The sequence below is a fragment of the Typha latifolia genome, chromosome 5, assembly GCF_019914945.1.
Source record: "Typha latifolia isolate L0001 chromosome 5, TyphaL0001v2, whole genome shotgun sequence".
Lineage (NCBI taxonomy): Eukaryota > Viridiplantae > Streptophyta > Magnoliopsida > Poales > Typhaceae > Typha > Typha latifolia.
Window position 1 is genome coordinate 2,726,655 of NC_133090.1, and position 13,910 is coordinate 2,740,564.

The following is a 13,910-nucleotide window of genomic DNA, read 5'->3' on the forward strand; positions in this document are numbered from 1 at the left end:
AACGACTATCTTGCACTCAAAAGAAAGCAACTTTCGAATGCTTTGTTAAACCTGAACCGTGCTATGCTCTCTCTCAAATGCAGACTCAAACTTAAGACTTAACTTTAGAAGGAATGAACTAAATTTTTATATGAAATTATGCAAACTGACAGCCTATTTATAGAATTAAACAAGCTCGACGAAAAGATGCAAAATGTCACCGAATGGATGCACCATTTCGAATCTAAAAGTAATTAAAATTGGATTTGACTCGTGTGAATCAAACTGAGCCGTGCTAGGCCGGGCGGTGCGCGCGTGTGAGTTAAGTTGCATAGTAACATTTACTCACAAAATAGGTATCTCTTTTGGGGCCCAAAGCTCATAAGAAATTTATTACTTATATACCATACTAACATTTCTCAAATATTTAATATGATACTAAACTCACTTTTTTTTTTATTTTCCATTGCCATGATACCCACTTTAGAGCCAATTTTTATTCACTTCTCTTCATGGATTTGACTAAGTGAATATATGACAATAAAGTACTCTTTGAGCTAAATTAATTTCACCATTAAACCATCATTAATAATGTGTGGACTCTATTTAAAACTTAGCTCAAAGTTAATAAAAAATTTATGTCAAATACATGAAATTACTAACACTTTCTTAGAGTAGAATGTTAGCTTTTATTCTAAAGCCATGCATGAAAATTGTGCTTGTCATAGCTAAAAGAGTTTATTTTTCACATTGCTTTTTATACATGAGCTACAGACATGGATATATCTTGGAGAGTGAGGAGCTCAACGAGGAATCCTTGAGTCTATGCAGAAAACCAGTGTCAATTTTAAGTAAAGCAAAGGTGTTTTTTAGCCCAAAGGTTAGATATGGGCAAGCTTCAAGGTGTGAGTATTGTTAAGTTATTGCTCCGAATTAAATATTACCGAGATATCGCTCTAAGTAGCCACATTATCGAGCTGATTTATCAAATCTCTGCATTGCTGAACTATCAATCAACCTATTGATTAGCCAAGTTACTAAATTACTACATATTTTTTTATAATAATTATTTTTAATTAAAGTCTATCTTATAATCTTTTTAGTTAAAGAGATTCTTACTAACTTTACAAAAGTTAGTTAGTAACTTTAAGATATTTGACTCAGTGTAAAGTACCATTGATGCATGTCTCTGATTTGTTCATGTTTTCTTTTCCTATATGGTTTCTAGTTTGCTAGAAATTTTCTCAGTAGGTTTTATCTTTAACAATTAGGAGTTTTGGGTATTTTCATTTAGTCAGATATAAATTGACATTGAACCAACCTTTTTGATTGAGCATAAAAGGTGACATTCCATTATTTCTAGTATGAGTAATTAATGCAATATATAAAAGAGAACTTTATTCAACTTTTTTTTTGTTTTTGAGAAATACTTTATTCAACTTTCAGGTTTTGGAGATGTTAAATCACCAAGACTTCATATACTAAACAAAAAAATTAATCCTCTCAAATAAATAAATTATATAACTGAGTTAATCTCCCAAAAAAAAATAGGCTACAATGTACTCAAATGATATGCATACAATATTTCACCAAGTATTAACCTCAAACTTTAGTAAGAGGATTCAAACCCTTAATCTCTATCATGACCTGATTTATATTTCTTTTAAGATGCGTATCCATCTTGATCACTTTGGGCTTGAATAATTTATTAAATAATTAAGCTTTCATTTATCTTTTTGAGGAAAATAAAAAAGGAACAAAGAGATCCCAAAAGGCTAAACCAAGATGATTCCTCCACAAGAGCACAAGGAGGAGAAGAAGGATCCGGATATTGTTCTAATAATTATTTATTAAAATAATATTAAATTGAACAAAGTCGTTTTCTTTACCTTTTCTTTTATTACTAAATTGAAACCACCAAAAAAAAAAAACGAATCCACCGATGCAACGTCTCCGCTTTCTCCTCCCTTCCCTCCTTCCTAAAACAAAAGACTTTTTCTAGCTTTTTAGTGTTTTTTTTATATAAAAAATACACTAAAAAGCTAAAAAGAGTCAAAGAGATAAGAGAGAGAGAGAGAGAGAGAAGAGAGAGAGTAGTGGAGTGAGAAGCCATGGCCACTTCCAACCTCTCTTCCACTGCTCTTCTCCAACTCACCCATCTCCCGACCCAATCCCATTATCAGAAGACCTCACTCTTCACCTCTCCTTCTCCTTCTCCTTCTCCTTCTTATTCCCTCGCCTTAGCAGCAACCAAATCCATTCATCTCCCTAGAAGCATCCGCCGCTCCTCTCGATGCTTCGCATCCTCCAACCGACCTTCCCAGGACGACGAGCAAGGCGTGAAGGAGGTAGAGAGGCTTCTCGAGGAGAAGCGCCGCGCCGAGCTCGCCTCCCGAATCGCCTCCGGGGAATACACCGTGCAACAATGGGGGTCCGGGTCTTCTTTGTTTTTTTCATTGCTATTTCTTTTTTTCTTTTTCCCCTTACAATTATTGAGGGCTTTTATTGCTTTTTGTCAAGAAAAGATGGGTTCTTGCTGTGCGGAATGCGCTCGGGAAGCTGGGATTGCCCGGGAATTTATTGAATGGGTTGGTTTCGAGATGGATTGGTGATGGTGGGGCCACAGAAAAGCCGGAGATACCGCAGGCGAAAGGGTCGTTGAGCGCTGTGGGAGGGCAGGCCTTCTTTATCCCACTCTACGAGCTTTTCCTCACTTATGGTGGTATCTTTCGCCTCACTTTTGGGCCCAAGGTAAGGGATTTGGACACAATTATTTATCCTTCTACCTTTTTTTTTCCCTGGGTGGGAGGAGCGTAAAATTGCAATTCTGGCTAATTGGTAATGTTTAAAATTTGATTTTTACCAGTCTTTCCTGATTGTCTCGGACCCGGCCATAGCTAAACACATACTCAGGGACAATTCAAAATCTTATTCTAAGGTATGCCTCTAATTTTATCTTTTAGATAGGACTCTATTGAACTTGAAAATAGAGTAGTGTATACAAGTTGGTTGTGGTGGGTGTAGGGTATATTAGGAGAAATTCTGGATTTTGTGATGGGAAAGGGGTTGATACCAGCTGATGGAGAAATTTGGCGTGTTAGGAGACGTGCTATTGTTCCTGCACTGCATCAGAAGGTGATTGATTGTCTTTGGTGGTCAGAGTGTTAAAGTCATGGTTATTTGTACTTATTTGATTTCATCAACAGTATGTGGCTGCCATGATTGGCCTCTTTGGAGATGCTTCGTATCGACTCTGTGAGAAGTTAGATGCAGCGGCATCAGATGGAGAAGATGTGGAGATGGAATCACTTTTTTCACGATTAACTTTAGATGTGATCGGCAAGGCAGTCTTCAACTACGAGTTTGATTCACTGACACATGATAATGGAATAGTTGAGGTCTTTATTCAGCAATCTTGCTTGTATCCTTTGAAATCATTTATCTTGGTTTTTACGTTGTTTTGTTGTTGTTCTGATTGTTATTGTCTTCTTGACCTATGGTTTGATCAGGCAGTGTACACTGTCCTGCGGGAAGCAGAAATGAGGAGTACATCTCCAATACCAACTTGGGAAATCCCCATATGGAAAGATATTTCCCCTCGGCAGAAAAAAGTTAACGAAGCTCTTAAGTTGATCAATGGTACCCTTGACAATCTAATTGCGATTTGCAAGGTAAATACCAATTATAGTTCATAATATAGGTGGTTTAGAAACTTTATGTGATCAATTCCTGCATTAATTGTAAAGTACCTGTATTCATGCCACACAAATTTCCTGCATATATACATTTAACAAGTATTCTGCATTCAATGTGATAGTGTTATCTTTTATCTCTACATAATTACAGAGAATGGTAGAGCAAGAGGAGTTGCAATTTCATGAGGAGTATATGAATGAGCAAGATCCTAGTATCCTTCATTTCCTCTTGGCATCTGGAGATGATGTATTATTCCAGTCCTGTATTTACAGAGTGACTAGATGTAATTTAATTTTATTCACCTTAGTCGACTTTGTGCATCCATCAGGTTTCCAGCAAGCAACTCCGAGATGATCTGATGACAATGCTTATAGCTGGCCATGAGACATCTGCAGCAGTCTTAACATGGACATTTTATCTTCTCTCTAAGGTATATAATATGTTGCTTATTCTCTAACTGCACATCTGATTACCCTTAATAAAGCTATAATTTGTTTTAGACACTTGATATTTTGTTTCTCAAGCAAGTAACAATTTGGTTCCTTGGATTGAATATATTATGTAAAAGGTTTCTTATGTTATGCCAAAGTACCTTTATGCACACAGAGCCATAGAGGTGGTCAATATTCATCTTCCGTCTAATATGCTGTTTCAATCAAATTTACATGTGTCAGGGCCAATCTATCAATGAGTTTTGTCTCAGCTGAATGTGAACTAGGAGATATTGAATTCTTCGAGGAAAAAGAATACTGACATGGATAACTACATTCAATTCTAGCCTGCTACATACAATTTTCAATCAAATTGCTACTAAATGAGATTCTTCATGACCCATAATGAAAAGCATATTCTTATTGTACTTTAAGATGCACAGGAAAATAGAATGTTTAGGCACAATTAATAGCTCCTATCCATGAACCTCCCAAAAGGTATCGGGCTTCTACGTTGTGTGTTTGTATATATATATGTATATGTGTATACATTAGACAAATTTATATATCAAGTTACATCCTAAAATATGGAGGTAGATTTCCTGTATTATTTCACGGATGTGACTACTTGCCTTTTGCTGAATATTGTCATTCATTTTTGTTATCTTGTCTTGTATTCCTAATATGCAGGAACCAAAAGTTATGGCCAAGCTCCAAGATGAGGTAAGATTTCCATTTCTACACTAGAAAACATTAGCAAAATGATATTCTCCGCATGTCTGAAGTCTTATGGCATGCTTATTTTCCATGATGCCTAGGTTGATACCATCTTAGGTGATCGCTTGCCAACGATCGAAGACATGAAGAAACTAAAATATACTGCACGTGTGATCAATGAAGTAAGATCTTGCCATTGCATAACATGTGGCTGCTCAAACTAAGTTCAATAGTTTCATCATACATCAGAATGTTTTTTCTTACTTCAGTTTTATTGCAGTCATTGAGACTTTATCCTCAGCCACCAGTCTTAATTCGTCGATCACTTGAGAATGATGTGCTTGGAAAGTACCCCATTGGACGGTAATAGTTTTCGATTGTATATTCAAGAATACTTATTCTGGTCTTGTCTGAGATACTTTAGTTTGATCACTTGAGAACCCATGACATCTTAGATGCTAGGACAAGCCTTATGAAACAAATGACATCCCTTTGGGAATTGACAAAGTTAATTTTGTTGGAAATATATGTGTGCTCTTTAGTGTTGGCTTCTACCAAAGATCAACTTATTCTCTTTAGTGACTAAGCATTATAGATATATGGATAATGTGTTATGGTGAAGCAGTGATTATAGTATACGTACCCATATACTCATACTTGGAAACCATGTGCTTATTTTTTATGTAACTATTGCTTGGGTGAATTTCTAGATTGATACAATACAATTGCATACCATGTGTACTTTGGGTATAACTCTAAAGTTTTATTCGAGTGCAGGGGTGAAGATATCTTCATTTCCGTATGGAACCTCCACCGTTCTCCTAATCATTGGGTTGACAGTGACAGTTTCAATCCTGAAAGATGGCCACTAGATGGACCAAATCCAAATGAGATAAATCAGAACTTCAGGTGCCCATGCTGACCTAGATTTGGATCTGCATTTTCTTTCTGATTATGCTAGTTTGTTATTTGTTTAACAAATTCAAAATTTCTGATATTTCTTTACCTTACATAATTGGATACTTCTCTGAGTGTGACAACAGAATCCACATTTACTGCTTGCTCTCTATAGGAAATAATGTCTCGTCCATTCCATGTTAACTGAAGGAACTCGTTGGTCATTTGTTCATTTGTTGCATTTGATGGTAGAGATACATGTATATTTTTTTGCTTTTCTAATTGCTGTGTTTATGGCATCAGGCCTATTTCTCTCTCAAGAGATATTAAATGCCTAAAGATGCTTTGCATTTCAAAATTCTTTTCATGAGTAAAAGTCAGTGCAAGTTCTGGCTCACCTTTCTTTGTTTGAAGTACTTTGTTGTCTGTTTTTTCTTTTGATTAATTGAGGAACCTTTGATAGTTTTTGATCTCTTCAGTCGCTGGTTATCCTTTTTAATGTTTCCTCTTTTTCTACTTTTCTGTTGTAAAAAGAGGAACCAATGGAAGACTCTTAGAAAATCTTAGCTTACAAAAACAGTTTGCTTTTTTGTTAGTCATAGGCAGTTCTTTAGTAACTTTGCTCTTTCAGTGTGTTGCATTTTTGGAATTCAGAGATGTCAACAAAAAAATGTATGAGTTTTGAAGAATCATTTTTAAAATACATTGTAGAAACATTAGTGCTTATCGGTATGTATAGTTCGTAATCCCTTGAGTTAGCAATTCTAAGGCACAAAATATGAGAGAAAACAACAGTTGACCACTATTCGCAGTTGGTCAGTTTAAGAGCAAGATGTCTTGATGTATTATGTTCTGCAAGTATGAACTTGGTTTTTTTACTTTTCTTTTTTCAGAATGACATCTTCATCTCCATTTAGAAGAATAGCTGATGAATGTATCCTCCAATTCCAAATCAGGATTTCATTTCAATACATAGTATTTAAGCTACCTTCAGGCTCATGATGTTAAATTAAATGTTTCAGTTATTTGCCGTTTGGTGGTGGTCCTAGGAAATGTGTTGGGGACATGTTTGCTACTTTTGAGGTAATCCTGCTTATGTTTTGAAACTTCTTTTTCTCTGTTGCAGATAGTAGCCTGAAGGTCTTGAACTACTTCCTTTAAGCATGCACATGTTTAGGTGGAATCTCTTGGATGTTATTAATCCCATTATTAGTCAAACATTTTGTCATGTATGCCCCTTCCATTTTTGTCTTGAAAAATTTCAGCTTTCATAGGTTCCTCTGAAGATCATCCATCTTTTACAGTAAAATGTGCCATTACTGAATGTGAGATCATGTAAGTTCCTTAGCTATTTGATCCCTGAAACAGGGCATCTGTAAATTCTTAATTTTTCAAGATCCATCTTTCTGGACATTATATATAGACTGTTATTTTTGGTCATGCTACACATGCCCGCATGCAATTTTACACAAAATTAATTGATGCAATTTTGAGACTAAAATATCAGAATAAATTTTTAAGCATGCCAGGAATAATAACCAGTGGGATTTCTAGTCATTGCATGCAATATAAATAATTTCAACTCTTCAGATGCAACATATAAACATTTGAAATGTTTTTGCAGAATGTGGTAGCAACGGCAATGCTTGTGAGACGATTCAACTTTCAAATTGCCCCAGGAGCACCCCCTGTATGTATCTAACACTTTGTTATTGTTGCCTGGTCGAGAAAATTCATCATTTGTAACATTAAGTTTGTACAAGTAGGTGGAGATGACGACTGGAGCAACCATCCACACAACAGAGGGATTGCAAATGACAGTTACACGAAGAGCCAGGCCTCCTATAATCCCAAATTTAGAGGGAAAAATATTGACGGTAGACGGTGATCAATCCCTGCAGGCACCCCAATCTCCGGCAAAATCTGTTGCTGCTATCACTTCAGGAGGTGACCAACCAGGTGAGGTCTCCAAAGCTCGTGTATGATTAATGACCCACCAAGTTTCGTTAGTACACTTCCATTCATCTACATGTCTTGTTGCCCAATCTTTCTCATTCTGGTCAGCTTCAAGCTGTCTAAAGTTTCCTTGATAGCATATTGTATTGTAAATATCAGATAGATTTCTTACGTCAATTTTGGTGCCTGATGTTCTTCGGAAGAAATTAGTATTGTAATTTCCAACAAGATCAGTTGGTAGATTGAAGAAGAGTTTGCTTTACATGGTGAATCACGAGATACCTCCCTTTTCCATTTGGCAAAGTTGCTTATTATGCTTCTTAAGTTTATGTAAGAGCACATTGGTATCATAATTCAGAAGTCCACGTTGGTGTTATTCTGCATAAATAGAAGAGCTAAATTTCCCATGGATATTTTTCAAGCAAATTCCAATTATCTTTGCAAAGTCGTAAGCTTTTTATCATCGCTTCATGCGCTTGTTAGATGCTGGAGATTTTGGATTGGTTATGAGTACTGAGATTACAGATTGAAAGCTCTTATCTGAAAGAACTTTGTATCATATTTGGTGGGAATGACACTTCTGCTGGCATTTGGATCTCATCACTGCTTCCTTTCTTTTGTAAGTACCCAAGTTCTAAATATAAGCCATATGTTGCCAAACTTTGCAGCTGAAATCAAACTCAATATGACAGTCCCAAAGGTATATCCTTCACAAGTGCAGGTTTGTTGCAGTAGATAGCTACGTTTATTTAATTGGAACTAAAAAATTTACAGACCTCAGAGTTATTAGCTATCCTTGCCGTAATCTTTACATATTTACAGATCAGAAAGCAGGAAAAAGTGATCGACTGCAAAATAACTACATCTTCAGCAAGACTTCCAGTTCTTGAAGGACATCGTTACGGGTAACTATCCCTGTTACAGGATTAATTATTTGCATTAGATTAACAAGCAGGCAACCTTAGCAATCAGATAAAAGATGATAAGTTTGTATATATATCTCCATGTTTGTGATCTCACCTATGACCTGCTCGTCCTCATTTACTATTGGTATCCTGTGGATCTTCATCTTAAGCATCAAAGCTGCAGCATCTGTAAAAATGATACATCCAAAACTGGTCATCTCCCAAAACCTTCTACATGTTATTGTTCAGATCAAGCACCAGAATTGTACGAAAAGAAGAAAGAAGTCTGAAGGATTACCCATAATAGTCTTGTCAACAGATAGAGTGATGGCAGGAGATGACATGATTTCACCAATCTTGGTTCTTAACTGCATGTGTTTTACACCAACATCAAATAGATTTATATATTTAGTAAACAAGTTGGAAGGTTGAAGTTTTTCTTTCATGTAAGAAAGAGTGATGGAGCTAACCCCTTGAGAAGCTCTGGCCCTGTCTGTCCTGGACAAAACTCCGACGCATCTCATCTTGTCGTCGACGACTGGAATCCCTGAGACTACCTCGAAGAGGTGCTCGATCTCCTCCAGCGTCTGCCCGGCCGTGGCAGTTCTCACCGGAGACGACATGGCCTCGCCTAAAAGTGCCACTCCTTGCATCTGCTACCATAAAATTAAACATCGAACTCAGGGTTTCTGGTCCAATACTATGTTAGATAACAAACTACTAATGGGACGGAAAGAAGAATAACCTCGTGATCACTGGTAGTCTGTGACTCTAAATAAACACGTAGGTCATCATAGCTAAGGAGCGAGAAGTTCTCCGGCCACTCGCCGGAGATGATACCTTCCGGGTTCTCGTCGAGCTCAAGCCGGAGGCTCCCGGCCGAGAACGTCGAGGCCCGGGGCTTCAAGGATCTCCTACTACCTTTGCTATATGAGGTAGCTGCATTGGTACTGGAATTGCAGTGGCCAAAGCTAAACGAGGGCGAGTTGGAAGCAGTCAACACTCTGCAAATAGTAGCAACAGTAGTAGTAGTAGTAGTAGCAGTGCAAGCCATGGACAAGGGTTGTGATTCGTTATCTAGATCTTGGATCTTGTAGCTAGGAAGGAGAAGTAGAACAGTGAGAATAAATAGACGAAGGTGAAGTGGATAGGGAGGAGGGTGGGGCCCACGAGGCCCAATGATCTCATTCGTCGACTTGGACTTTGAGGGCGAGGACACTTTAGATCGCTGTTGGGGAGCAATTATTTTCGTTTACCGGGAGGCCGTGACGGACAGGTGGTCGGCGACGATTGGGTGGGGGGATTCCTGGTGGGGTCCGGTGAGTATGGGTAGATAAGAACGCGCGCGCGCGCGTCTTGGATGCATGCATAATCCATTGCAATATGCACGATATTTGAGGCTCCGTTCCACGCGGGGGTCCCACCCCACGCCGGAGGAGCTCCTCCGAGGGCCCGGAGGGTAGGGCTTCGACTCCGGACGTGGTTTTCATCCACAGGAACCGACTTGGCGACTTGTAGTAGTTAGTTTGCCTGCCTCGGAAGTCGTGGTAATTCGGGTAGCTGATAGCTACGAACTGCTCTGTGGACACGGCACGACGAGTGTTTTTGGATTTAGCAGCTTCTTATCCACGAATAACACCGCTAGGAGATTGATTCTAAAGTTTTGAAATATCTACAGCTGATTCATTTCTTAGCTCTTCTCATCGAGAATAAAAAAAAGAAAAATGGAACCTGAGCTGATCTCTCTGTTAAGATTGAGGTTTTCTTTTTCCTCCTCTAACCATGTTTAGAGTGTCCTTAATTATTTTTTTAACTAAATGCCATTGCTAACCTAATTTTCTTGAAATAGGGTTAAGCTCTTGAGGTGGTACCTAGAAATAAGTATTCGTATCTAAATAATAGGCATTGCGTATCTACTGTCTTAAGCAACATCTCTTAGAAACCATAATTAATAAAATCATTTGAACAGCAACGGACAAAAGGTTTTTATGTAGTCAACTCCACGATTCTGTTGATGAAAATCTTTAGCTTCAAATTGAGTCTTAAATCGTTCAATCTACTTTATTATTTCCTAATTTTTTTTAGCAATCAAACAATCTCTAAAATTAAATTATAATATTTCGATATATTAGAAGCGAGATATATAAGTCGAATGATAAATATGTAAATAAATGTGTAATTTGGGGTGTTTATGATAATATTCCCCCAAAAAAGAAAATTCTTTTTTTATTCGAAATATCACCGCCCAATGTTCATATTATGATATGCATCCTCAGCCACTAATCTTGATCCTGGTTCCGGTCTTCCTCTCTCGCATTTCTCGATCTCCTCCTCCTCCTCCTCCTCCTCCTCTCTCCTCGGAGTTGTATATAAATATATCAATGGCTTCCGCAACCATCTCTCTCCGCCTCCGTCTCCTTCCACCTTCCCCTCGCCTCAACCGCGCGGCGTTTACTTCTCTCCCGACGAGGCTTTGTCCATCATCATTACCGCTGCTTCAAAGTAGTCGTGCCCAGAAGTCTCGCCTCTTCCCCGTTGTGGCCGTCCAGTCCAATTTCTTTAAAGGTACGTTGCAAAGAGACTTGCTTCCATGCCTGTCAACTGTTCGAACAATTGCTGCATAGGGAATTTCTTTTGTGGAAATTAAAAAAATTTGCTACTTTCTTCTGTGTCTTGGAAAAGGAATCGGAGATGTTGGGAAATTTCTTCCTTTGGTCGTTGTCGGTTCTTGGTAAGGGTAACTACTCAAGAAGGTGCAAGGAGATGCTGAGAATCTAACCAAGAAGTTGAAGGGTGTTAAAGTTTCTTATGAAAAGAAGGTGTGCGTTGTGTACTAGAAGGATTGAACGCATTTAGATTAAGAAAAAAGGAAGACAAAAAATGGAGGTCTAGTGATGACAATCATTTGGAAATAGATTATATACTCTTTGAGCAATAGTAAAAAAGAAAAGTAGGTCTTTTCTAGAATGGGGTTGGAAGAATCAATAGATTGTGCCATTGGAACAAATCTATCTTTGTTTATGTGATACTATGCTGCTTCATATATTGAAATTAATGTAGTATTTCGATCAATTTGCCATCCTTAAGATTAGCATTTGACAAATTAATTGAGATGTTAATTGAAATGCTATTTATTTCCATATGATTTGACATATTAACTTAGACATCTTCCATCGTACTCCCATATTACCTTGTAATCGGCCACTGACGCATTTAGTCTATTGGAGTCTTTTTAAGCAATGATAACACTCATTGGTTTTTGAATCTAACTTGTGCTTTCAATTTGTTTCAGTTGTTCAAACAGCATGGAAAGTCAGTAAGAATGTTGTTGAGACAGGAACGAATTTTGTGCCAGTATGTCTATGCTTCATTCAACTGCGTGTGATGTTTTTTTTTTTGGTTGTGTAGAGATACTTTCTGATAAAAGAGCCCAGTTGATTTAGAGTTTTCTATTGCCTATGTTTCTTTTGGCAGGATTCAGTTCCCAGGCCAGTAGCCAGGATTAGTGTAGCTGTTGTTGCTGCGACTGTTGCTCTTTTCCTGCTCAAATCCTTCCTCTCAACTGCATTTTTTGTATTGGTATGTTGCCAAAACTCTTCTTGTTGGAAGAACCCTGTTTTATTTACAGTATATTATTTAATCTGTGTTACTTTTAATTTTTCTCCAAAAGTGATCTTCTTTTGATCAATTTGAGATAGCTTAACTCCATTCCAATCATCTAATGTACTTGGAAGTTGGAACAAGCCACTTCAATATACTGCTAATATATTATGGTCCTGAAACTATTCCAAAATCTTCCTCCTGTAGTTAAACCTTGATAGTCATATTTGCTTATTTTCCTGCTTCTATTCTAATTGTCCAACACAATTTCCTGTACACAGTTTCCTCTCCTCAATTGCCCTAAACAATTAAGTAAAAGTGTACATAACGTTTTGCTAGCTTTTTAAACTAAAAAAATGAAAACTTAGTGGTGTCCCAATTAAACCGAAATCAATCTCGAAACTAGGAAGCATTTCATACAATATGAGCCGCTTGGCATCATTGAGACACATTCTGATGCTCTTTGTGGTACCATTTTCATTAGTCGGAGACTTGATGAGTGAGTAAATTATTGTGTTGGTATCATCACATTCTTATATACACTTTTCAGCTCGATGACATCCCTTTTGTTTTGGTAACAGGCTATGATGGGACTCATATATTTCGTCTTCATTTCCCTGAACACCGACGAGGGCTCAAGAGTTGGTGAAAGCACTGCTACTACTACTACTACTACTACTACTACATCGACTGAAGAATCTTTAGAAGAAGCCAGGCGTATAATGGAGAAATACAAGTAAACTACTACACCAAATGGCGTGATGGTAACCCTTCTTCTTTGGTAGAGCTTAAATCAGCACAGAATAGCTTTAACATGATATTTACCTGACAATTTCTTGGAAAAAGAAGTCGATATAGTTGTAAACGGTACTACGCCAAGAACGTCTTATGAAAGTAAAAATATTTTTGTCCATATTTTTTTAAAGAAAATTATATCTTATCCCCTATAATTGGACTTAAATTCACGTCGTTTTATTTATGTCATTTTATTCTCTTGTAATTTAAACTAAAAGATATTCATTACTTTTCTAATTATGTTGAATTTAAAAATACTAGCTAAATATAAAATTATAAAAAATTTATAATTTAGTCAACTCTCCACAACTTTATAACTTTAACTTTACCATTTGAAGACCTTCAAATTCAATCAGTGTTTTATCAAATATAATAATTTTTTTTAAATTTAAATATAATCCAAAAGATAAATAACACCAACAAAACTATAAATTTATACACTAACGAGAAAAGATAAATTTTAATTTCGTCTTTTTATTTTTAATTTTCAAGAGAAGATGAGCACGCTTCACAAGCAAATACTTTTTTTTTTGAAAAATGAAAAATTAATTTTTAAAATCTCTTCTCTTTTAAAAGATCATGCTTCACAACTAAGGGTGAAAATTGTTTAGATACGGCGCAGTGTTCAAACTAGATTTGGATTTATATTTGAATATAGATATTAAACGAATAGCAGAATTAAAAATTATATATAATATTTTTTTTGGATATTAAATAGATATGAACACAAATACAAATTTGATATAAATCAAATACTAATCGAATACAAATACAAACTGAATAAAAACTTAAATTTAAATCGGAGCGAATATAAAATAAATCTATTACTTACGCCTATAGGTAGACATGAAAATACTATCTATTACGAAGCATACTTCTACAAAATTTGCACATTTATTATAACTAATAAACTCACAAATATCTATACATCTAT

The 13,910-nt window shown here is 36.6% G+C and overlaps 3 protein-coding genes and 1 long non-coding RNA gene across 4 annotated transcripts; 3 read left to right on the forward strand and 1 right to left on the reverse strand.

Moving 5' to 3' along the window:
* Window positions 1–1,732: 1,732 nt before the first annotated feature.
* On the forward strand, window positions 1,733–8,063 carry LOC140788603 (protein LUTEIN DEFICIENT 5, chloroplastic). The gene is made up of 15 exons (XM_073137927.1): window positions 1,733–2,410; window positions 2,505–2,730; window positions 2,846–2,917; window positions 3,004–3,114; window positions 3,186–3,377; window positions 3,489–3,650; window positions 3,826–3,921; window positions 4,004–4,105; window positions 4,797–4,829; window positions 4,925–5,005; window positions 5,104–5,186; window positions 5,601–5,732; window positions 6,743–6,803; window positions 7,345–7,410; window positions 7,487–8,063. The coding sequence occupies exons 1-15, from the start codon at window positions 2,091–2,093 to the stop codon at window positions 7,703–7,705; spliced, it is 1,956 nt and encodes a 651-aa protein (XP_072994028.1). The 5' UTR covers window positions 1,733–2,090; the 3' UTR covers window positions 7,706–8,063.
* Window positions 8,064–8,398: 335 nt separating this feature from the next.
* Window positions 8,399–9,690, reverse strand: LOC140788608 (CBS domain-containing protein CBSX1, chloroplastic-like). Its single transcript, XM_073137938.1, has 5 exons — window positions 9,327–9,690; window positions 9,052–9,234; window positions 8,880–8,949; window positions 8,697–8,768; window positions 8,399–8,591 (listed from the first exon to the last, which is right to left on the reverse strand). The coding sequence occupies exons 1-5, from the start codon at window positions 9,633–9,635 to the stop codon at window positions 8,536–8,538; spliced, it is 690 nt and encodes a 229-aa protein (XP_072994039.1). The 5' UTR covers window positions 9,636–9,690; the 3' UTR covers window positions 8,399–8,535.
* LOC140788609 (uncharacterized) lies at window positions 8,453–9,000 on the forward strand. Its single transcript, XR_012109042.1, has 2 exons — window positions 8,453–8,581; window positions 8,831–9,000. It is a non-coding gene; the product is annotated as an uncharacterized lncRNA (long non-coding RNA).
* A 1,060-nt stretch (window positions 9,691–10,750) lies between the features above and the next one.
* On the forward strand, window positions 10,751–13,094 carry LOC140788607 (uncharacterized). Its single transcript, XM_073137937.1, has 4 exons — window positions 10,751–11,146; window positions 11,874–11,935; window positions 12,056–12,160; window positions 12,763–13,094. Exons 1-4 carry the CDS (start codon window positions 10,846–10,848, stop codon window positions 12,919–12,921), a joined length of 627 nt encoding a protein of 208 aa, XP_072994038.1. The 5' UTR covers window positions 10,751–10,845; the 3' UTR covers window positions 12,922–13,094.
* Window positions 13,095–13,910: the final 816 nt, after the last annotated feature.